The following is a 22,498-nucleotide window of genomic DNA, read 5'->3' as shown; positions in this document are numbered from 1 at the left end:
AGATTAGGGCAACGTGGAGTAAAGATGGAGATACGGAGTTAAACTCATAGCGATAAGACTCGACCAACTGACAAATTTGATTTTAATTTAATTCAACTATCTCAATGATCTACACTGATTGATCCTAGCATGGGAGGAGATCAATTAAAGCGCAAAGTCACATGATCTCTAATCCACAATTGTGGGGTCGGCGTGAAATTGTCCAAATTAGGTTTAGTGTGATTTGCTATCGATAAGTGATACATACTTCTCTTACGTATGGATCACTACGTAGCAATGGTACAATGCCGCATTTTCGATACTGTAATAAGTGAGTATGAAGCAAGAAGCCATGGTATCATGGTTGATACTACTACGGTATCCCGGATGTCACGATCTACTATAGATCGCTATCAGATGCTTCATGTTTGCTTTTTCGTTCATTTGCTCGTTCGCTTACTATTTTTTATTCCATAGATTGTTTGCAAATTTTACAGAAGCGCCAGCTATATGAGCAGTCCATCTCTTGCTTCTTCACTTGCTTCATCTTTAGGTCTCTATCTTCGTCATTTTGAACTGAATGCACTCTTCTTTGCAAGACCTAGCACGTGACACCGAATACAATGACTACGGAATCTACTCCGTAGAAAAATCACGATTCCTGATACCTGGTGATTCTGCTGCAAGTCTAGCGTTAGGCGGGGGAGCGGTAATTCCGCTTTCTAATAAGCAGCGTGCTTGCGAAGACGAGCATGTCCGCCGTTGTGGCCGGGAGTGGTTGAAGATTATCGGCAGACGAGCCCGTTAGTCGCTTCCGTCTCGAAGAGCCTGCCAGAAAACCCCCGTGGCTCAGAGACCATAGGGTAATCCAAAGGAGTGGTGGTGTTTGTCGTCTGCCTCGCCATGTCTTTCTTCTTGTTGCTTCTTGTCTCCTCACGACCGTCCCAGTACAGCACATGGCGCGCAGCGAGGCCTTACTCCCTTTCACACAACCCCGGTTACCAGGGCGGAAATTTTATATTCTTTCTTACTTTCCTATTTTTCCTATGTTCCCTACTCCCCATTAGTTATGTGCCGGGCCGGCTTTTCGGCGGCGGCAGATGTTACCGTCGGTACACCGCCCATGTGACCAAATCAGCGCCTAGGGCACTGCCGTATACATTATTATCTATCTTCCTCTGCGCAGCGCATGCATGTCTGAATTTGTCTAATATCTGCGATAAGCATGCTGTCAATAGTACCTGTTAGAGCATCTCCATATCCCCCAGGCGCCCCTTGACACTATGAATGCCTTTCCTGTGAATAGCTCGGCGCAATCGTCTTCCTTCACACCCGGCCAACCCACTTCCGCCCCGAAAAAGGGTAGGAAACGGCAATCTGGCACGGCATGGACTCGCTCGGGATGCATCACCTGCAAAAAGAGGCGCAAGGCCTGTGATAAAACCAAACCAAGGTGCGTGCTAGTTAGTTAGAATTTGATTTAGTTACGTAACTGATTTGGTCAGTTGCAATAATTGTCTCAAGCAAGGCCGGGCATGCGAGGGCTACGGCTCTATATGGGTGGAGCCACTAAGTCCATCGGCGCAGGTATTCTCACAGACGGAAACTTCAAAACGCCGACGGCTCAGTGCGTCCTCGCCATCTCAGTTCCCTTCGCCTGCACCGTCCCCATCATCGGACGCATGGCTTGAGACTCGTTTATCCCCTGGGCCGGGGACTTCCTTGAGCTGGTCCGTTCCATTTTCTCCTGGAGGATATGTCTCGTATGAGGAAGCTACCAGTTCGATTGAAGATGCGGAAGAATACAGTCCTAGCCCGACTATAGATTTGCATAACTCTGTCGCAGTGATCCCACAGCTTCAAGGATATATCAGTCATCTCACAACACATGAGACTCACTTCCTCCAATATCACATGGAGCAGGGATCTCGACTGATAGCAAATCTAGAAAGCCATGATAATCCCCTTCGATCGTTGTTGATCCCCAGGGCAATGTCATCACCTCTGCTGATGAAGGCTGTATGTGCCATCTCTGCTCTTCATCTAGCAAATCGCTCCCAAGGGCTTGGAGCACATACAGCTGCACTCAAATATTATAGTGGAACGCTCAATGGACTCCGCACAGCACTAGACAAGTGTTCAGTGGAGATGTTCCCTGACGATGCCATGCTAGCAGTCGGTCTATTGTGCAAATATGAGATCGTGCGTGGTAGCGTTAAGCAGTGGGTTGTTCATCTCAATGCATTGCAACGTCTGATCGTTTCACGCGGTGGATTCGCTTCAATGGATCGAGATGCAGCCGAGTTCCTTCGTGGACTGTATGTATGACACCCTGCAAGGTATATTACCGAACGCTAATATAATATATCAACATCTAGATTCGTGTATGCCTATAACATGGGCCGAATCAGCAACCGCAATTGTATCACTGCTACGGATATTCTTGTCGACAGTGATATCGGCATCCCAAAATTGGATATCTATATTGGATATACAGAGGAACTCCTCAATTTATGTGCCCGTATCGCAGAGCTGCCTTCTCTCCAAGCTGATACGTTGGCTCTTCGACTCAGTGTTGCATCCATGTTTGTCTCTCTCTCTCTCTCTCTCCGGTTACAGAAGAAATAGTCCAGTCGAACATCCGCACTAACATCCCATCTCAGAAACGAATCCCTCCTCGCCTGGTCTCACACTTCAATTCCCTACACAATCCCCCAAGGAACACCAACAGCAACCCTAACTCGGCTTCAACTCGTAGCTGAATGCTTCCGTGACGCAGGATTTGTCTATCTCCACTCGATCATGGAGCGCATTAATACCCCTCCCGCTGCCAGCCCTGGTGCCATTGTAAACGCCCAGCTAGAGGAGGTCCCATCTCTTTCAGCGCAAGACTGGCTTCCTCTCATCTCCACACCGAAAAATGTCGCTGTCTACCGCTGTCTTGGCCGCATTGAAACCTTCCCGCTGGGTGACCACTGCGAGTACTCGGCGCTCACGTTCCCTATCTTTATCTGCGGGTGTGAGAGTGATGATGTAGCGGACAGAGAGGTTGTGCTTCGTTCCTTGGGCAAGCTACAGGATAACTTTGGGATTGGGAATGTTAGGCGTGCAAAGGATTTATTGGGGATCTTGTGGGCGAGACAGGATGTTAATTCTGAAGCTCGGTTTACTGGGATTGGTCGGCAGAGAAATGTGCATTGGTTAGATATTGTGGAGGAACTGGGATGGGAGTTGATTCTTGCATAGATAGTCACGGCGGTTTAGATTTTAGTCTTCTTGTATTTATATTTATTGAGCTAGGGACCAAGGTTTATGTTGGGATGAATGATACGAATATCGGATTGTTATGAAATATATATCAAGTATGTTTTCTATATCTATATCCAATCTTAGGAGTACATGTAGTTCAATGGAACCCTTATATACACATGTATCTATAGATGTATACACCTTGAGGGTTCCATGGTTGAGAATGTTATGCTGTGTTTATGTACCTTTTGTATAGAACGGCTTACGGGGTGGGAACCGGGGATATCCGACCCTACCCGTAGTGGGTAACCGGGGGATCAGACCCTTGTTTTCGGTGGGTCCCACGTGTAACGGATCCTGTTAATGATATTGTTTACTAAGCATTTCCTTTTAGAATGCTTATTGGGCTATATCTAGCCTGGTGAGATGCTGCGATGTTCAATTTGAATTCTCTTACTCCATAAGTCAACCTGCTATATCGCTGGGGTTGACACCGGTCAAGCTCGGGGCTCCGGTTGAGATAAATTATCCTCGCTTGCGAGTACCCACTACGGCCAAGAAAATCACTTACGACCCAAAAATCGCAACTGTTAGGATTTATTGTGACAGCTCGGAGGGTGATGGCGTGCTAGCCCATCGATATTGGTGGCCAAATCCCCAGCCGTTACGAGGTACTTAAGGCAAACGTAAGTCTCTTCTGTGAATTCCCACTTGGTGGATATCATCGCTACTACCGTCAGGATGACCGCTCTAACAATTTCCCCAGCAGAGAGCGTCTCGCCCAAACTCGACGAAAAAACCCCCCATGTCAAGTCTACATCAGGCGATGGAGCATTGCAGTTACTGGAAGGCGGTTCGCCGAGCGTTCTCGATCCCGCAGCATCTGCACGACTGTTGCGTAAGATTGATATGTATATCATGCCACTGATCTGCATCGTGTACTTCCTGCAGTATCTGGACAAAATTGCCATCAGTTATGCCAGTGTCACGGGGATGCGCGAGTCAACGAACCTCAAGGGCAACCAATTCAACTGGGTGTCGAGTATCTTCTTTTTCGGTCAGCTGGCGTTCGCCTTCCCTACAATGCGCGTGATGCAATCATTCCCCCTGGCAAAATACGTCGCCGTCAACGTGACCATCTGGGGCACCATCCTGGCCTGTATGGCCGCATGCAAGTCATTCGCCTCCCTGATGGTCTGTCGCACGCTTCTGGGCGCCGCAGAAGCCGCCATCATACCTGCCTGGGTAGTCTTCACCTCGCAGTGGTACCGGAAGGAGGAACAGGCCTTCCGCGTTGGCCTGTGGTTCTCCATGTGTGGGTTTGCGCAGATGTTCGGCGGCTACGTCGCATACGGCGTAGCAACGCACATCGGTGGGGATCCAAGCGCGTCTCTGCGAGGTTGGCAGGTCATTTTCCTGATCTTGGGCCTGCTGACCGTAGCGACCGGCATCTCCTTCTTCTTCCTCCTGCCCGATTCCCCTTTAACGGCCGGCTTTTTGTCCCCGGAAGAAAAGGCAATGCACGCGGAGCGTCTTCGGGGTAACGGACAGGGCATCGGAAGCAATGTCTTCAAAAAAGCCCAGTTTTACGAAGCCCTTACCGACCCGCACACCTGGCTCTACGCCTTCTGGGTCATGGCGGCAAATGTGCCGAATTCCATTGCCACGAGTTTCGGGAATATCATGGTAACGGGCATGGGCTTCTCGAAAACGGAAAGTCTCCTGCTTGTAACACCCCTGGGTGCTTATGAGGTGGTCGTTCTGATTGGCCTGACATATCTGGCAATGAAGACACAACGACGACTGTTCTGGTGCATTGTAGCCCATATCGTGGGAATCGTGGGGTCGCTTTTAATGGCGACAACCAACAGGGTGCCGGCGCTTGTGGGATACTACCTCACCGGAGGCATTCCACTCGGATGGACGACGATTCTTGGGCTCACCAGTACCAATGTGGCTGGCTCAACTAAGAAGATCACCGTGTCCTGCATCCAGACGATCGCCTATACTGTCGGCAACATCATCTCGCCACAGACCTTCCAAGCCAAAGATGCCCCAGGGTATTTGCCGGCCAAAATCTCTATCTGCATCCTGTATTTCATCGTCACGCTCGACTTGTGCATTATCTGGTGGATATCGCAACGGGAGAATCGCCGACGCGACAAGGAGAGGGAGGCATTGGGTGATGCTTACGTCGTTCCGGAAAACCACGAGTTTTTGGACCTAACAGACCGTGAGAACTCAGAATTCCGTTATGCGATCTGAACAAGGTTTTTTGCTCTTGAGTTGGAATTTGCAACAGACCCGGACGTGGATCTTGGAGGTGCCTCTATTCCTGAATCCTGTTAATATTAGACAAGATGTACATATCTTGCATTAATTATACTAAATGAGTGGCCTTGCCCTCGTTTCACACCTTGAATCTGAGGGAATGTGAAATTTTGACCGTCCACTGCTCCTATAAGCCTTGCGATAGCCTCACCTCTACTCCGTCCTCCGTCCATTACCGTTTACGTATTGGGGCAAAAAGATATAACTTGACAAGGCAATTCACAATTCCGCCGTTTACGCTCAAAGAACAATAAGAATATATAAGGATATATAAGGCCATGCCTTAGGTAGAAAATGGCGGAATTCGAGCAAGGATGATGGCATACATGAGTGTAGAACGCACGATCAACTCAACCCCATGTTCACCTCATCGCTCAGCCCCCATTCCCTTTCGGCCCTTTCCGTCCCGCCCGCAGCTCGAGTTGACCACCGGTCGAGATGATCTTGCGAATTCGCTATCTCCTTCTCGCGCAAACTGGCGCTGTCACTAGTTGTCACACTTCCTTCGCGGGCATGAGACAATTTACGGGCATTTTTGATGCTGATGGGTCGCGAGGCATTTGCACGCCCACTGTCAGCGGGCGGCCCGCTAGGGGAAGTCATTTCCTTGTCATAGGTACCGCTGAACCAGCGCCGACGTTGAGATTTGGAGGAGGTGGATGGCGCGATGCTTTGTGCGTCGGCGTTGTCGTCGTTCGTCTGTTCTTTCTCCTTTTCGAGTGCCCGCGTGAGCCCGGAAGTGGTTTCTGCGGAGGAACTCTGGGTGTCTTGAGGTGATAGGTCCGCCAATTCAGCGTCACGGTACCACTTGCGTCGACGGGTATAGCGATCCCATCCGTCTTGACCGCGGCGACCGTCATTCCACTAGAGTTCCGTTAGAAGATAATAAACAAAAGGTATAGAGAGAAAGCACCAACCTTGTTATCATAGTAGATCCATCCTTCGCCGGTTGACCCCTTCGAGTCCGATTTTCCATTAAAGTTGTCCGCTCCTTCGATGCGCCATTCACTTCCCTCCACCCAGCGCCATTTGGCATCTCCTGTTTGAACTTCTGGTAACTCAAAGGAATCCTTGGGATTCACTGCGTTCATGTGTTCGTCTGTCCAGGCATCACGTTCTGCGGGGAACAACGAGTAAGTCCACCCGATACCCAGCCAGCGGCGCTGATTCTCATAGACAACAAACGTGAACCGCACACCGGCATTGTTTCCACGCCGCCGCGTTGAAATGTTTAAGCCTTGCTTTTCGCCTTCGGCTTGAGCTGGGGCCTTTTGTGGACTGCTCGGGGTATCGGTGACGGAGAGGCCCGTAGCTGCGGCACACAGCCGACGCACGGCTCTAGACCGCCACAAAATGACACGCGACACCCTGGCGGGTCGGGAATGGTAGGTCAAAACAATAGTGCCGACGGTCATGACGACGCGGCGTGTGGTGAGTATGTAGAATGGAGGTAGAGTCAGACCGATCCAGACAGGGGTGACTAAGAGGATACGGATGAACAGAGCTGTCAGCGCAGGTTTTGTAGTCGCCGATGTGGGAGTACGTTGGGTGGATAGGAAGTCGGTGAGGTCGAGTAGAGGTTCGAGGAGAATATTGCATCTGGTTGTGAAGATACGGAGGGTTTCAACGATTTCATCAAGACTCTTCTGATGACGCAGTGAGCTATCTGGGGCAACCTTGGTCTTGTGCTTTTCGCCTGTTGATGCAGTTGACGACAGAGGCGAGTAACGACGTCCATACATGCCGAGGATCAACGTGACCACGACCAGGATCGGTCCTGCCCAAAGAATGATAGTATCGCCATATAGCACGATAGTCCAAAAGGTAGATACCAGCAGAAAACTCTGCCACGGGTCTCCAGAAGTCCATGTCAGGATACCAACAAATTTATTTAGAGGAAGTATGAACGGGTGCGAGTATGCCAAGGCTCGAGTGATAGCTGGCGGTGTGGCCACTAGGAGAGGTGATTTTCGATGTACGATGACACTGGAGCGCTGGCGCGAGGTCAGAGCCGAGCCGGTAATCGTCGACGGAGAGAAGGCAGCGACCGTCGGCGGTTGAGAGTCCGACTGGCCATGATCTTGGGTGTTCGATGAGGGCGACATGGAGTCTATCCACGGAAGGTTGTCTGTTTTCTTTTTCATCAGGGACCGTGTTTAAGGCTAGGTATGATCAAATAGCATACCTAAAGCTGCCATCCAATTATGGACAGGTCATAGAGTGACAATGAGCTCATCGTCTAGGATGAGTGAGGATCATGTTCGGTCTAAGAAGATCTGCGGGGAGATCGAACTTGTGGACATGTGACTCTCGTATACGGTGTGAAGGATTTTGATTTCTATTTTTTGTTCTAATTTTTAATCTTTTTTAGAATGGATGTCTATGTAGATGATAGTAAATAATAAATACTTCATTTTTAATCTTCAATCTCGAATTAGAATGACCTCGCTAGCTATACTACCGTTCCCTATACTCATGCCCGTGCCTGGAGCTCCGGACGCTAAAACCCGCAGCCGAAATTTTCCCCTTCTCATCTTTCCTTCTTCAACCTATAACATCGCGATCGCCTCCTCCACGGCACTTTCTCAATGGTATGTTCATTCATCTCATTATTCTTCCCATTCTTAAAATTAAATCTAACAAACTACTAGGCTCACCGCATCGTCTCTCAAGTTGTCGTGACCGGAGCCCGGGTCTTCGGCCGCGCCTTCGCCGAAGCCTACAAACAAGCCCAGGCGTCCGGAAAATACGCTGGGCAGCAAAAGGCAGCCGGAAAATCTACTACCACCTCGAGCGTGACCATCGATGAAGCCTGCAAAATCCTGAACGTCAAGCCCCCGGCGTCCGGCGAACACGACCTCGAACATGTCATGACTCGGTTCAAGAAACTGTTCGATACGAACAATCCCGAGAAAGGCGGCAGTTTCTATCTGCAAAGTAAGATTCTGCGTGCACGCGAGCGTCTGGAAATGGAGTTCCGCGAGGTCGAGCGCAAAGCCGCGCACGACAAGGAATTGAAGGAAGGATGGAACCCCAAGGTCTACAAAGATAATTGAACACAACAATAAGCGTCGTTCTCCGGTTCCCCGGGCCCCCGGCTTTTCTACGAGCACATCTATACTTCCTGCGAGAGAAGCCTCCGGCCCCAACCGGCTTCTTTGTTTTCGATCTGCTCGTCTTTCGTTTTTTTGGCATAGCATGGCGTTTGGGTTGTTAGAGAAAGACGCCTTGATTTTCTAGATTGGGGTCTTTCTCTGTGATGTCTTAAGATGGCCCCCGGATTTCCTCGGGCGTCATCTCCGGTCGGATATGAAGGTGTTCATGTCCGACCTTCTCATCGACCTTTCGGTCTATGTATATCATTTGTGATGCGCCGCGTTCCGTTGACCTTTTCTCCACTCTCACTCGGAAAGGATTCATGTACAATAGCTATATACTTGCATTAACTTGTGTGTAATGTCCGATCTAGATTTGTTGATTCATATACATGCATCGTAGTTGTCGGGATCTACATTGACTTTTTTGTCCCTTTTTGCCACCGCCGCCTTGCCAGAAACATTTTCACGTTGTCACTGCCTACTTCTATCAAGGGGACATTCAATCCACGCAACCGAAACCTTCGAAAGAGTAGATGTAACGCAAAGCCGATCGATCGGATCGTGGCCATATGTCCCGATTCGGGGGGAATCCCCCGCCATTGCGCCATCCGAAGCGGAGCCGAAGGGGGGTTCCTTTTTTTTCTGGAGAAAATATAGTCGATACACTTACAATTTGAAAAGACTCTCACCAATTGACCAATCTTCAATACCCAAGCCTCCATAGCCAGCCCCTCGGCATTGACGAAATTGGCCTCCCAACCCACACCATGCGCCCCTCCACCCCACTGTCCGCGGCGCTGCCTCCGCTGATAATGGGCACCGCAACCTTTAACTCCCAATACAATGCCGACCCTTACGCGCTTCCAACAACAGAACTCGTCCAGCGCGCATTATCGCGCGGTGTGCGCGCCTTCGACACATCCCCCTATTACGGCCCCGCAGAAGAACTCCTCGGCCGCGCCCTCGCAACAGAAACCGTGCAAGCCAACTTCCCACGGGAGACATACCACCTCCTCACTAAAGTCGGGCGCATAGCCGGCTCCTCATTCGACTACTCGCCTCAATGGATTAGACACAGCGTGCGACGCAGCCTGCAACGCCTACACACAGACTACCTGGACGTAGTGTACTGCCACGACGTGGAGTTCGTGACGGCTGCGGAAGTTGTCGTCGCGGTGCAGGAGCTGCGCCGTCTCCGCGATGAAGAGGGGGTGATACGCTACGTCGGTATCTCTGGCTACCCGGTCGACACGCTCAGCGATCTGGCCGAGACGGTTCTCCGCGAGACGGGTGAGCCGCTCGATATCGTCATGTCGTACGCCAACTTCACTCTGCAGAATACGCGGCTGCACTCGCATGCCCTACCCAGGCTACTTGCTGCTGGCGTTGATGTCGTTCCGAACGCATCGCCGCTGGGGATGGGATTGCTTCGTCGCGACGGCGTGCCTATTGGCTCGATGGGCGATTTCCATCCCGCCCCTGAAGCTCTGCGGAAGGCTATCCGTATTGCCGCGGATTGTGCTTCGCGCCACGGAGAGAAGCTTGAGGTTGTTGCGATTCGGTTTGCGCTGGAGGCGTGGCTGCGTGTTGGTGCGCGGGCTGGCGGTCTCGGTGCGCCGCTTGCTCGGGCTGCGGACGCCGATCCTGGGTTCTTGTCTGTGGCCAATTTGGGCACGGGGAGAAGGCTAGGCGTCAGCGTTATGGGCGTTAGTAATATTGCTGAGCTGGAGGAGACTTTGCGCGTGTGGCACAGTATCGTCGATGGGCTCGAGAATTTGAATGAGGATGACGACGCCTCGTATTTCGATGCTAAGTTGAAATCGCCTGGACCATTTACCCCTAGCTTGGAGGTCCCGACGGGGGATGTGCCCACGGCGTCGAATATACTCACGCCCCAGCAGGACCTTATCACGGACCGTGCTTGGTCTCGTACGCGTGGAGTTCATATCTTGCAGCTGGCACGAGAAATTCAAGATATCTTAGGCACAGAGTGGGTTGATTATGTCTGGGCCAGTCCATCGCCAGACTTTGTGAATTCGTTATCCGAGGAGCATATTGCTGCTGTGCAGAGGATCGAGGCCGAGGAGAGAAGGGGACGGAAGCCATCTCTCTCTATATCCGATACCGCTATTGAGGCGGATCCTATGCTGACACCACCGTCAGACGTGGAAAAGCAGCTTGCATAGGATCAGAGATAGAACCTGATAAATGCAATAGATCGAGATACAGCCATTACGGCGTCTCCCAATGTTTCCTCGTAACTCCAATATGTAATTCCATAATTCTGGGTAAAGACGAAAAGTTGCAGGCACGAAGGGACTCGGCAACACGTGGGATGGGCCCACCTTCCGATTGCAAAAAGGCAAGTTCGACCTGCGCTCCTGCGCTCCCGAGCCCGGTAGCTCCTGATGCTCTATTCCTCTCCAAGAAGTCGCATCTAGCGCTTTCTGGGTGAGAAGGAAGGCATGAGAAGGAGAGGGCAAAGGGAAAAGCAAGAAAGATAAACGCCGACAAACATAGATCCACGTTGGGCGCGAATCCATAATCATCGGGGGGGTTTCATTGAAATCACTAACAGCATCCCGTGTAGGGACCGAAGAACTGCAAGAACTAGTTACTCGTCGAGGGAAACCCGAGAGAACATTAGACGTTTGGGGCGCCGGATCGACTCGAATAGATGATGAAACAAGGGCATCCAGGGTTTGAGATTGTCAAGGCTTATCCATATTCAAACTAGTTCTCAATCAAATAAGATCGAAAACTGAATTCAACATCAGGACAGCTCTAATCAATTGCAACCGAGGGACAAGTCAACAGAATCTGGCGAGGTCGAAGTCCGGGAGAGAATCCTAAATAGTAAGTACTTTTTCGTCTCAGGCCCAAAGAAGAATGCTCATTCTCGATCTCCGCGGTCATTGGCTGCGCTTCTCGCCAACGAGAAGAATAAGCATACAGGTTTGCCAAAGCACACACGAACATATCACCTTCCCCACCATACCGCCACTGACATCCCTCCTCTCTTCCCCGTGCAAATCACCAAATCACCAAACCATTCGAAGTAAGGGGTATCATCATACAAAATAAAGCATACAAACAGAAACCAAAAGAAAGTCGTTGCGGGCGTGGAAGTGGAGACTCAAATTTATGCCGAGGCGAGAAGTTTCTGCTCTCTGCTATCCAAGTCCGCATTCATCTGCTCATCGGTCTCATAGCCTGCATGGCGGCGAGCTTGGCGGAGGCTGAGGGTATTGGGAAGTTTCTTGAGGTCGGGCCTCAGGCGTTTGAGTCTGGCCGCACGCTCTTGACACAACTGACGTCTTGTCTCACCCTTCCGAGCTTTGGCAGACTTTGCTTCGGGCCCGGGTGCGTCATCCGAAGAAATATCTTCTGGCTCCGATTTTGTGCCCTTCAACTTTGCCTTGAGTCTTTTAGCAGGTTTGCGAGCTTGGGGTGCCGGCAAAGAAGAGGGGGCTCCGTCGATAGGAGGGGGAGGAGGGGGGGATGCTCCATTAGCAGGAGGGGATCCCGGCGGCGGAGGCGGAGGCGAAGACTTCCCGTATCGAGCAAACCTATCCTCTGCCATGAACACCTGACGGAGTTGGAAGCGTTGCTCGACATATTCATCAAAGTTCGCCGCAATGATGGGCTCAAGAATGCTCTTGTTCGATCCTTGGACAAGTGCTAGATATTCCATGCGATTCTTTAGGGCAGTATGGGCATTAGAAAATGCTCGCAAGATCAACCCAATTTCCTTCGTGCCACCTGAGATGTCGTTATCTCGGTTGTTGGGGTCTTCGATTGTGAGACGATCGGGGTGGCCGAAGTATTGCTGTTTGACATTATCAGCTGGCTAGTCAACAGTAATGCGAACCAAAATCCACTTACCTTGGTGAAATAGCCTGGAGGGTCCATCCGGACTGCTATCGTGGTATAAGAGAATTGCTTCCCGTAGAAATTCAAGAAATCAAGCAAGATGGTTCCTAGGTTAGGCTGCATATGGCCCTGGGGCAGATGCTGGAGAATATTCGTCACCAAGCAAGTGATAGCGAAACCTCCTATTCCACCGGTCGGGACTTCATTGAGGCCGCGGATCAACAAGAACTGCTTAATCACGGCCAGGAGAACTGGCATCATGGGATATTGGGTTTTCCATTTCTGGAATGTCTCGTTGGCAATCAAGCCACTGTCATTGTCGAAAGACAAATCCACTCGTAATCCGGTCAGCTTGTCCACGTACTTGAGAATCGGTACCCGGGCGGACGCAATGCATTCGATCGAGTTAGGAACGGCCAGATTTGTGCTCTTGAGGAAAGCCGAAAACGCGTAAATTTGACCCTTCCTCTCCCCGAATGTGCGAACCCCCGTGCGTAAGAACGTATGAGAGAGCAGCACCAGATCGATATCAGCCGTGGGGAGATAGAGACCCGAGGCAAAAGAGCCAAAGGCCCGGATTGAAACGTTGTGGTATCGTTGTTGGAATGCAGTCTCCAATCGATTGACAAGATCTGCACGGACGATGTGTTCGAATTCCTGTGGCTTGGCCCAGTGATAGAAGCTGAGAATCTCATTATGCAGCCTAGCTTAGATGTTAGAGAGAAAAGAGAAAGAGCGCAAAGGATAGTACTGACTGGGTTCCCACGTGCAAGGATGCTGGGGTGCCCTCGAACCAAGGCGTGCCTGTCTCTTGGGAAAGTGGTTTCCATTGATCAATAACGGAACCATCGTAGTTGAACCTGCTGGCAGGCTTTCCGGTCTTTCGGGAGAATCCTTTGAGCTCATCGTCACGGGTTCGCTTCCGACTCGTAATGGCGGGATCTAGACCTTCCTGAGCCTTTGGCCCTCTGGGGGCGTTTTCAGGAGCGTTGCTCTGAGAAACTTCTGGTTCGAAATCCATGCCGAGAGAAATGAAGTCTGAGTTCTGCTTGACTGCATCCGTCTCGTCCGTCTTTGCGACAACTTCAAGTCTCGCCTTGCGAATCAGCTTGACAACATCCACCCTCTTGTTTGTAGTTTCGGCCGGAGGAGGTAGCACAGTGTAAGGATCGGGGTTCGACCATTTGGGGGCAGCAGGTGCCGGAGCGGTTTCTGGGGACCCATCGACACCTAGCGCACGTCTCTTGCGTGGTCGCTCGGCATCGTCATCAGACATGTCCATTTCTGCCTCTTCGCTGTCGCTTAAAGTAGAAAGCTCGGCAAATTTGAGTTCAGGCTTAGTTTCGCCCTCAAGCCGTTCCGGTGTGCTTTCCCTCTTCGAAGACAACAATGGTCGGTCCGACGTGGCGGGTTTCTGGTACCGGAAAGTGAACTCATGTCGTGGATTAGGACGCGAGCCACGATAATTAGAATTTCCTTTGAACTGGAACGGAGCAACTGAAGGCATTGGCATTTTGAACAGCTGCAGTTAAGCAGCAAAAATGCAGACGCGTGGAGGAAAGAGAATCAGGTGTTTCGAGTTTCGACGCGCGAAAAAAGATATCCGAAAAAGTCAGGCAGAGGGAAGGCGGTGACGGAGTTGGTCGCACCTTCCACGTGTACAGACAAGGAAACAGGCCAACAGACATAATTGCCCGACCGCATGTATCACCGCCTTCTTGAAGCATACCTATAACCTCCCTTCTTTATGACTACCTAGGTGAAGACGGTTGCTAAGATGGCATTCATAGGTTTTTGTCCGGATATTGACTCTACTTCTGCTTTGAATGTATCTCGAGGCCATCCTCTAGAATATGAATCAAATCATGTTGCACCGCCATCTCAGCAAAGCTGATACGATTTGTTACCCATTCTAACCAGTCCTCAGCTCTAGCACCATGTGCCTGGAGCAAGCCCACACTCACATCAATTAGCAGTGGTCGTTCATCACAATGCCAAAAGGCAGTAGCCCCACAGCGGCTGCAGAATTCCCTGTATACCCCAGATGAACTTCTATGCCGCTGCATGGTCCCGACATTGAACATAAGTGGTGAACCGTCTGCATTAAAGATGTTGGATTTGGGAACAAATGCCCAGGTCTGGATGGGAAATCCACTGCTCAGTCGACAACTAGTGCAAACACAGGCTCCTGCAATATATTTTGTACCACCACTTCGCAACCACCATTTGATATCGCCAGGATTTGCCCCAGACCCGGTATAGTATGGAACCAGGAGATCTGGCCATGGCGAGGAGGCTTGTAAGGACGATGCATCGGGCTTAGTGATATAAAACTCAACCCCTCCACAGAGGCAACGTGCCCGCAAATGCTGGCTGGTTGATATATATTCTGCTGGGTTTGTGGATTCTCGGTTAGGGCTTTCGATATTGGTTGAAATATGTAATCTGCAACCTGTGACAGGAGACTCCGTTCTAGGAAGCAGTGCGCTGAGTCCACCGTCACCAGTATCGCTGCTTTGCCAGTGCTCAACCGCTCGGACCAAGGGAACATTCTTTGCTAACAAGCCGGAGGCAACTAGAAACTGACCCCCAGGGTGCATACGAGCGAAGACGTGGGCACCGCATGTCTTACAGAAAAAGTGGCTCACGTGGTCGGACTGTTGGTATTCCTGGAGGCCATCTAGATTGGGTGGTTCATGCTGGAGGAGATAATACGATGAAGATAACTGCCCAGTCACCAGCCGACAGCGGTTGCAATGGCATAATTGGAGTTTAGAATGGTCGGTGAGAGAGTCTAGCTGGATAGATAAAGATACGCTTCCGCAGATGCAAGCGATAGGAGTAGTAGTCATGGTTTGAGGGAATAATCTGATCGCAAACTCTCTCGAAAGCAATGCGTTGGCTATGTGCGTAAGCGGGGACAGAAATATGCCCTCAAGTGTAACGTGGATCGAGATGCGAATGAGAATTCACTCAGGTGCCTGACCCTCAGACTCGACGTATCCCGGAAAGTCACGAGTATATAAGATCCCGGCCCCATCCTTCTTCCCTTCTCTCCCCCACCTCGCCTTTACAACCAACACAACTTCAAAAGCTTCACCAGTTTTTACCACCCCAAACATACAAAATGAGTAAGCACTTTCATCTTCCATGTTATATGTCACTTCAGAAATCTGTGAAGAACCGCGCTTTGCGCCTGATCTCCGAAATGGTGGGGTCATAGCGGGGTTGTCACTCATCGTACTTCACCATATTTTTTTTCCTTCAATGCTGACCACCATGATAGGCGATCACGGATGCAGCTGCGGCTCCTCTTGCCAGTGCCCTGCCGGCGCCTGCAACTGCCCCGTACGTGATATGCCCTCATTCTTCCTTCCATGACGTCTAGCTGACCCGACCCCCGTTCAGAAGAAATAAATCACCCATATGGGCATGATGGTTCGAATCTTTCAAGGAATATGAGCACGGAAGTCGAAGTGAGACGGAGGATATTTGAGTTGGGTAGCTCCCGGTGGTGTTCCTCAGGGATACGTGTCATGGCATAACTCCATAGTGAATGACATGCGGCTGCTCGACCACTTTTATTCTTTGTAAATCAAGGACCTTGTGGGCATCAGATCCTAAACTTGGGTCATTTAGATCAACCTTGGGAGCTAAACGGCCTGTCCGACATACCTAGATACCCGAACAGCCTCCTAAGTGGAGAAAACTAAGGACAGCTACCGTATTTTGACGACATACATAGCCTCTGAGGAATATCTCAGTACATAACTCAGATCAAATCATCCATTTCGATAAAGAAATATAGTCTGGGAGGAGGACACATACCCTTACGGAGGAAGGAGCTGTACGAGCCACAAGAATCTTGTTTGATACGAACCCTGACATAATATCAGGCATTATTTCCAACCTAACCGCATAGTCCACCGAGGGATCATCCTATTGCCTTGATCATCCTATTGCCTTGATCATCCTATTGCCTTGATCATCCTATTGCCTTGATCATCCTATCGTCTTGATCATCCCATCGTCTCAGTGCCCCGAAACGGAAATATTCTTCACAGCCTTTCAAGACCGGCTTCTGCGGCTATTTCTTGCCGATGCGGCATTTTCACCCATCTCCAACATCAAACCTTTCTACAACAAAGACCCCAACACCTGGTACCCCGCAGAGCTGATTGCAAGAAGAGATTAAAAGCGGGACTCGATGCTGCACGAGTCCCAGAAGAGCAGTATCGAATCGGAGCCTATCATAATCATGCATGATGCACCTCGAAGGGGTCTGTGATATCTTCCAATATGCAGCCTCTCCACTCTATCGGTGTCTGGCTGGTTTGCTCCTGGTTCTCAGTCAGATCCCAATGAGTCTGTCCCCGCAGGAGGCCCAAACGCGCAATGTCGGCGTTTTGAAGTCACGTACGGACTACATTGTACAGAGTGAGATGCCTCAACGACCTTGTCTCTTGGTATGCACGGTTTCTTTTCTTTGCATAGTACAACTATGTACAATATATATGGATATGATCTAATGCCGGCCTCAACCTGATCTCGGGAGCTAACAGCTAATCCAACCCCAACAATGCAGGTGCAGCTCCTAGGGCGTCTTGCCGCTCATACACCTCTAGTACACAAATACCCCGAAAGCAATCAATAAAAACAACTAAAAACACAGCCAGAACACCCTGGCATGCTCCACTGTGTGGATATGGACATATCTCAGGTAATCCAGGGCTGCCAATGAGGCCAGGTAGCACCCCTCCTCCAAGGTCCCCAATCCGAGCAAACTTCGCCTCATAGGCTGCCACGACAATAGCCCAGCCTGAAACCGCTGTAGGCGCGGGAAATTACACACTCGGCCTTTACTTGCTGTGTATTCTCCGTTTTTCCTTTGAATACGACGTTTATCCTAATTCGTTCTAGTACTTACACTCCACATCATGGTACGCATGTTGTACATAGTTATGACTGTACTCATGAGATAATAACAGGCCCGTCCCGAAACCAGTGGACCGAGGCATGCAGATCTACGTCGTGCCCGAAACGTGGCCGTCATTGTGGCATGATAGTAGAAGGGTTGGATTTTAATATCGCACTAATAGGGAGTGTTTTGTGCTGCCACATTATCCCATATATTATTCACCTCACTATATTGTCTTAGAAACATATCCCTCCACATAGCATAACATATGATCAATGAAACATATCCAAGTCTAGTAGTCGACGTTCAAAGGAAACAACTTACACATGTATAGGCAACGATGTCCGTATCTGGAAGTGTAAGCAACGTAAACAATGCAGACCATTGCTCCACAAAACGAACCCCTGCAAGATTCTTAGTCTTCAGCCTAAGCCAATGGATCAGCTATATTCTTCGCAGGAACCCGGCCCGAGCACAACGCAATCTGAGCTACTCCGTACATAGCCTGATTAACCCGGTCATGTTGTACCCATTATACTATCGAGAAAACACCGAGAAAGATAACACTTAGACTTCGCAAGAAAATAGATCGGATACTAATCTACTCACCGGCTTTTGCGCCATATTCGCCCGAGGGCGGGCGGACTGTAAAAGTTTACATCATAGGTAGAACCTGATAGGCTTGGCGAGCGGTTGAGCATCTGGCCAGAGTATTCTTTTTACAGCGCATAGCGCGTGAGAATAGCTTGAAGAACATGATAGGCAGGCGGGTTGAGTGGGATGCAGGGCTGGGCTCATTTGACTCGACCACGCGATACTATGGAGTGTGAACGGGTCGCGGCGACATTACAGCGTCTTAGATTGGAGGGAGCATGATGGACGAGGAAATAGAATTATGCGCGCTATTATTGATCGGGATAATTTACTCCGTAGCAGTCGTGAATCTATAAAGCTGGGCTCATATCCGTCCCCTGTTAGACTTTTCTTTCTCTATCCAAGCCGTCTACATCCAAACCAAACATTACTCTTAAGCTTCTTTTTCAAGGTTCTTTACCTACCAACTCTATCTTCATCATGTCTCCTTGCACCTGCAACTGCTGCTCCGGCGAGTGCACTTCTTGCTCCTGCTCTAGCTGCAAGGTATGTACCTGCGTGCTCACTCCCTGTCTTATAACGGTCACTCATAGTGGGATGCGGCCCTAGGGCAAAAGATATACTAACTACCCTCCTAGCACTAAGCCAACCCACCGGCCTTCATCACCGCCATCTTCCTCCCATACAACCCACACTAGACCCGGGCTTCCACTGCTGTCAAACTAGCTCATTGTTTCGTCGAGTTATGAGATAACTCCATTGTGATCGTTCATGACCGAGATGATTGTATGCTAGGATCTGGGGATAATAGGGCCTGGGGCCTTGTGGATGAGGTGTTAAGTTTATAGGTTCGGATTTGACCTTGTGTGTGTTCTTGTGATTTAATTTTTAGTCAACTATGAAGATGTTATATTGTGTGATTCATGACCTTTAGTAGTATCTGTATGCTCCAATACATGTGTTTCGACTATGCTCATAGTTTAGGGCTATGCAGATGTCTTTGACATACGTCGATTGAATCGAACCCCGATCACCGAGAAACAGATGTTCACTTTAACACCAAGGAACAAGAATACAAGGGTAAAAAGCGCTCGAATTGCAATTCATTCTAATGAATGAGATGCACGTGAAATAAACATTCAATACATATGTAACACCAGATCTCTAGATCTATAGCCGTCACAGCTCGTCTTTCGAGCGAGGCGCAACATTACCTGCTTCCTCACCACTTGCACATGCAGCCGGCGAGGTAACAAGCATGGCATACACGCACTTCTCCTCTTCCGCCGTCTTCAAGATCTTGTTCTCCTCACCGCACTCTAAAATGACCTTGGTCGACCGGTTAGGTCCATTCCAACAAGACTGGCCGTTATTGTATTGAATCGTCATCTTCTCGACATTGACGACCTCGCCAGCCGCGTTGACCTCTTCTACGGTCGTAGTTCCAACATTCGAGAATTTGCCCATCGACACAGAATTGCTTCCCTTTCTCTGGTTCTGCTTGGTCGACTCAAGGAAGCAATGCTCGTACGTGTACTCACCCGCATCCTGGGTGATACATACCCCCTTGAGCGCGCGGAAGATGGAGTTAGGGCCATAGTCCTGCTCAAGGTCGGCACGGTGGTCGCGGAGCTTGTTCTTGATGCTTGTAACAGTATCTTGCGCGGCCTTAAGGGCATCGCGTGCTTGGGTCACGGCCTTGGATTCCGAGGAAGAGTCTTTATCGGCCTTGGGAAGAATGCCCTTTTCTTCAAGGTAGCTCCTAACAGAAACGGCCCTATCCTCAATGAAGCTGACAAGCGAGGGTGGGAGATAAGCAGCGAGCTTGTACACTATAGTTCCTGTTGGTAAGCTATACAAGGTGTCACAAGGAATCACGGAATATCTTACCTAAATCCGAGTCGTTGCATCCATCCTCCTCGTTTTCCCAGTGTTCCCAGTTAATACCATGTTCTTCACCGTCGGCTTTGGCAATCTCGTCTAAGTCACGGTCGACGGCAGCGTTCACACCCTCGGTGCCTTGCTCACGAGCAGCGTAGTCCTCATAGCTACGGACCGCACGTTTGACACCCTCGTCATTGAAATTGGGGTTATATTCCACCTTGACCTTAGCCAGAATATCCTCAAGCTCCTTCACCCGCTCGCGGACTTCATCCCGCTGCCGACGCACATCGACCAACGCATTGCGTAGCTCGTCAACACGGCCCTTGGCCAAGTTTGCAAGGGCATTGACCTTGCCATTACCTTTGCCATTTCCAGTACGAACCACCTTGCGGTCCTGCTCCTGGGCGAGCTTCAGATCAGCCTCGAGGTTCTGTTCCTTGAGCTCAGCACCCTGAACCTCGGCCTCGAGCGCAGCAATATGGTCCTCGAGCTCCTGCTGCTGGCGACCAGCATCAACAAGAAGGTCCTTCTTCTTCCTCAGGGCAGCATTCATCGACTTTTGGTTCTGTTCCTCCTGCTTCCGCCATTGCTTGCCAATCTCCTTGCATCGGTCTTCACATTTGGTGCCTCCAACGCGAGCCCACTCATCGCTACCATCACAACACTCCTCATAATCACAGATACCATCGTTGATACGCTGGAATGGAAGGTATGATGGCCGGTGGCCCTTGTTTTTGCAGTAGAATCCCGGAAGAGCGAGTACGGTGTCTAATTCGCTATTCCCAGGCCGGTCGGCCACCGTTAGTGGCGAATTGCGCGAAATATGTGCGCAGGCAGACGTGCCAGGCTCGTCGCTTCCGTCGGGGCAGTCACAGTAGTCATCGTTGACGGCCGAGAAGGGGATTTTGACCGAGGGATTCGAGATACAGGTGAATGTCGTTGAGTCCTGGTAGAATTTGGCAACTAAGGATACTATATTAGTGTAATCTCTAATATAAGAGGATCAATTGCCTATCATAGATCACTGCTACATGAACCAGCCGCAAACAATAATGCAAATAATGGATCTAGAAAGTCAGGGTTCAGATACTCACATTCTGGGCCCAAGCCACGGGGACGGGCAGGCTTGTCACTACTAGCCTGGACCGCCGACCCAGCGGCAGCCAGCAAGAATAACGACTGAGGAAGTCTCATGCTTGAGGCATTGAGCTTTGTTTGTCGAGTTGCGGAGAGAGCTTCTGGCCAGCTGTTGATAGCGGGCCCTGGATCTAATCGCTGCTGAGTCAGCGCGCTATCTTTCCAACTTTATCGTGGCGAAGTCGGGGGCATTTTACAACCGCATCGCAAATATGGGTAATGATGGTGGCAGGTAAGCGACTCTATTATAAATGTGCCATAGACTCAAAAATTCTAACACAAAGCTTTTTAGTATTCCGACTCGCCGCGAGCTCGTTCGCGAGGCAGCCCGTGCCCCGAGCACGGCGCAAGTAAAAGAGACTCAGCGCGAGCAGCAAGAGCACTCCTGGACTACTTGCCCGCTCTCACACAAGTCCCTCTCTCGGCCAATTGTATCAGACTCAGTCGGAAATCTTTATAACAAGGACGCCATTCTCCAGTTCCTGCTTCCCGGCGACGATGTCGAGGGGATCAGCTCTAAGGCAGACTGCGAGGAGATTCTATGCGGGCGAGTGAAGTCGCTCCGGGATGTGGTTGAGATGAAGTTCGAAATCGACACTGAGCTCCCCGAGCACCCCTCAGGCCGTGCTTATGCGCCCCGTGAGCGTCGCGAGGGCTGGATCTGCCCGGTCACCGCCAAGCCGTTGGGCCCGAGTGTGAAGTCTGTGTACCTGGTGCCGTGTGGACATGTATTTGCAGAGGAGGCTATCCGACAGCTCAAAGGCGACAAGTGCTTACAGGTAAGAATCATGTCTTTGATACAAAGCGGAAATAGTGGCTGACGTGTGTGTGCTAGTGCAACGAACCCTACATCGAAGACAATATCATTAACATCCTTACCACCAAAAAAGAAGATAAGGAACGTCTGATTGCGCGAGGCCATAAACTCGCTGAACAAGGCCTAACGCATTCCCTCAAGAAAGCCCCCGGCTCAAAGAAGCGCAAGAAGAACGCCTCCGCGGAGGGAGTAGCTGATGCTCCCGGTACCATAGAGCCTGCTGGATTGGTAGTACCTAAGCAATCCTCGGATCCTAAAAGTCGAAGCAACACTTCCACACCAGTGCCTAATACTGCTTCTAGCAATGGAATCAAGAACGCCGCTACTTCTTCGCTCACTGCCCGTGTGTTGGCGGAGGAGAATGAGAAGAAGAAGCGCCGGAAGATGATGGGTGGGAATGAGAATCTCGACAGTCTCTTCACGAAGAAGGACGGCGGGTCCAAGAATCGTGATTTCATGACAAGAGGATTTTCTATATCATGACCTGATTGTGTTCTTCCTGCTGCGCAGGTAGACGTGAGGCCTGAATGAAGTGCCTTTGCTTTTCAATGTGAGATAAGTCATGGAAGGAGTGTTATTTCCGGTGTTCAAGGGCTTTTGGTGTTCTTCGATGATTGA

At 50.3% G+C, this 22,498-nt stretch overlaps 7 protein-coding genes across 7 annotated transcripts; 4 read left to right on the top strand and 3 right to left on the bottom strand.

Annotated features, from left to right (window-relative positions):
- Positions 1–1,262: 1,262 nt before the first annotated feature.
- Positions 1,263–5,493, top strand: LCP9604111_729 (transcriptional regulator family TF; the record flags this gene model as incomplete). The annotated part of the gene is made up of 6 exons (XM_039071006.1): positions 1,263–1,432; positions 1,485–2,297; positions 2,358–2,564; positions 2,643–2,947; positions 3,909–3,914; positions 3,995–5,493. 6 exons carry the CDS (start codon positions 1,263–1,265, stop codon positions 5,491–5,493), a joined length of 3,000 nt encoding a protein of 999 aa, XP_038933277.1.
- Positions 5,494–5,904: 411 nt separating this feature from the next.
- Positions 5,905–7,757, bottom strand: LCP9604111_728 (PEX28-32 family peroxisomal membrane protein; the record flags this gene model as incomplete). The annotated part of the gene is made up of 3 exons (XM_039070995.1): positions 5,905–6,423; positions 6,477–7,687; positions 7,745–7,757. 3 exons carry the CDS (start codon positions 7,755–7,757, stop codon positions 5,905–5,907), a joined length of 1,743 nt encoding a protein of 580 aa, XP_038933276.1.
- A 390-nt stretch (positions 7,758–8,147) lies between these two features.
- LCP9604111_727 (import motor complex subunit PAM16) lies at positions 8,148–8,615 on the top strand (the record flags this gene model as incomplete). The annotated part of the gene is made up of 2 exons (XM_039070984.1): positions 8,148–8,150; positions 8,211–8,615. The coding sequence occupies 2 exons, from the start codon at positions 8,148–8,150 to the stop codon at positions 8,613–8,615; spliced, it is 408 nt and encodes a 135-aa protein (XP_038933275.1).
- Positions 8,616–9,424: 809 nt separating this feature from the next.
- On the top strand, positions 9,425–10,843 carry LCP9604111_725 (D-arabinose 1-dehydrogenase (NAD(P)(+)) ARA2; the record flags this gene model as incomplete). Its single annotated transcript, XM_039070972.1, has 1 exon — positions 9,425–10,843. The coding sequence occupies one exon, from the start codon at positions 9,425–9,427 to the stop codon at positions 10,841–10,843; it is 1,419 nt and encodes a 472-aa protein (XP_038933273.1).
- A 956-nt stretch (positions 10,844–11,799) lies between these two features.
- Positions 11,800–14,043, bottom strand: LCP9604111_724 (putative topoisomerase family protein TRF4; the record flags this gene model as incomplete). The annotated part of the gene is made up of 3 exons (XM_039070961.1): positions 11,800–12,486; positions 12,543–13,233; positions 13,286–14,043. 3 exons carry the CDS (start codon positions 14,041–14,043, stop codon positions 11,800–11,802), a joined length of 2,136 nt encoding a protein of 711 aa, XP_038933272.1.
- Positions 14,044–19,221: 5,178 nt separating this feature from the next.
- Positions 19,222–21,120, bottom strand: LCP9604111_723 (uncharacterized protein; the record flags this gene model as incomplete). Its single annotated transcript, XM_039070950.1, has 3 exons — positions 19,222–19,874; positions 19,933–20,889; positions 21,021–21,120. 3 exons carry the CDS (start codon positions 21,118–21,120, stop codon positions 19,222–19,224), a joined length of 1,710 nt encoding a protein of 569 aa, XP_038933271.1.
- A 155-nt stretch (positions 21,121–21,275) lies between these two features.
- LCP9604111_722 (replication termination factor 2) lies at positions 21,276–22,363 on the top strand (the record flags this gene model as incomplete). The annotated part of the gene is made up of 3 exons (XM_039070939.1): positions 21,276–21,295; positions 21,356–21,842; positions 21,899–22,363. The coding sequence occupies 3 exons, from the start codon at positions 21,276–21,278 to the stop codon at positions 22,361–22,363; spliced, it is 972 nt and encodes a 323-aa protein (XP_038933270.1).
- Between the last annotated feature and the right edge of the window lie 135 nt (positions 22,364–22,498).

The sequence above is a fragment of the Penicillium roqueforti genome, assembly GCF_015533775.1.
Source record: "Penicillium roqueforti strain LCP96 04111 chromosome Unknown scaffold_01, whole genome shotgun sequence".
In the NCBI taxonomy this organism is placed as follows: Eukaryota; Fungi; Ascomycota; class Eurotiomycetes; order Eurotiales; family Aspergillaceae; genus Penicillium; species Penicillium roqueforti.
This window is presented reverse-complemented; position numbering and strand designations above follow the sequence as displayed.